Source organism: Pygoscelis adeliae, unplaced genomic scaffold (assembly GCF_000699105.1).
Source record: "Pygoscelis adeliae isolate BGI_AS28 unplaced genomic scaffold, ASM69910v1 Scaffold114, whole genome shotgun sequence".
Taxonomy (NCBI): Eukaryota; Metazoa; Chordata; class Aves; order Sphenisciformes; family Spheniscidae; genus Pygoscelis; species Pygoscelis adeliae.
In genome coordinates, this window is record NW_008824587.1 from 628,652 (window position 1) to 630,039 (window position 1,388).

Genomic DNA, 1,388 nt, shown 5'->3' on the forward strand with positions numbered 1-1,388 from the left:
CACCCAGCACTACCTCCTCCTCCTCTCCTCCCCCGGCTGCCTGCAGGCTGGTACCTGCCTGTCTGCCCCAGCGCGGGGCTGAGGCGTGGGCCCGTGGGCCAGCACGGCGTCCCCACGGCACGCCTGCCTCCCCACGGACCCTTCCCTGCCCTCCCGAGCCCTAGCACCCAGCCTCTCTGCCTGCCCGCAGGCAGCTCCCTGCACAGCCAGCTGCCTGACCTGCAGAGCTGGGGTGGGCAGATGCCGGGGCCCGGCACCCCCAGAAGTGGGGTCAAAGCCATAGCAGGGACAAATAAATATCCTAGGAGTATTGGTGCCATTATCAAAACCGTCTGCACCAGCACCTGCTGGAGAAACCTCTCCCTCCAGTGTAAGCACTGGGGCACGCTCGGGTCCTCCCAGAGCCGTCTCAGGCGGTCTGAGGCACTTGCTGATGCCATTTGGCACTTTTGCTTTAATTTTCCCATCTATAAAATAGGTATTTTCTCAGATTTAATATTGTTGGGGCTCCGTACTCTTTGGATAGAAACTCCTAGGAAGCTGCTAAGTCCTGTTGTGTCGTTTGAGCCTGAAACGCTCCTGTAAGCAATCCAGTGCAGAGGAACAGAGAGCTCCATTCTGCCTCACGCTGTAACCTTATTACGTTACTGTCAGTTCTCATAAGCTATTAGGAGAAGATGTTCATTTTCAGCCCACAGAGTACAGCACTTCTGGCGCAGCAGCCCGAGCCTGGGTTTAGACGAGCGCCTGATGGCTGCACCTCTGCGCACCGTCCCGGTGGGCAAGCGCTGGAAGAAGCCGAAGACGCTTTCTTTACTGAAAGAGCGGTCAAACACTGGACCAGGCTGCCCAGGGAAGCGGTTGAGTCACCATCCCTGGAAGTATTTAAAAGACGGGTAGACGAGGCGCTTAGGGACATGGTTTAGTGGGTGTGGTGGCGTTGGGTCGACGGTTGGACTCGATGACCTTAGAGGTCTTTTCCAACCTGAATGATTCTATGATTCTATGACGCGCTGCCTGCTTGGAAGCCTCGGGGAGGCGTGAGATACCCCCAGGCTCTGCGGTACGGCAACAGCCATGTATTTGCTACACTCGACTGTCTCCCCTGTCGTCCATGGGCTGAAAAAACGACGTGTTCCTCTGCTGGTGTGAAGCAAACCCCCTGGTTTCTTGCAGCACGTCCCACCGCGAAGAGGCCGAGCTGTCCCCCGCGCCATGAGCGGGGAACGAGAGGCAGCACGGGCGGCCCCGGCTCTGCGGCCCCCCCCCAGCCAGCGGGACCCGCCCCGGGGCGCAGCTCTGCCCCCTCAGCACCTCCAAGGCTGAACCTCCGTGTCCCCATTCCACGCGTGTGACACCGCTCGACCCCTCCAGGCCGGCCGCGCCTC

The 1,388-nt window shown here is 59.9% G+C and overlaps 1 protein-coding gene across 1 annotated transcript in view; it reads left to right on the forward strand.

Annotated features, from left to right (window-relative positions):
* Window positions 1-750: 750 nt before the first annotated feature.
* Window positions 751-1,388, forward strand: part of PSMD5 (proteasome (prosome, macropain) 26S subunit, non-ATPase, 5) — a 9,207-nt gene continuing 8,569 nt past the window's right edge. The window contains exon 1 of the mRNA XM_009322134.1: window positions 751-827. Within this exon, the coding sequence (XP_009320409.1) occupies window positions 751-827 (77 nt within the window). The remainder of the gene's footprint in view (window positions 828-1,388) is intronic.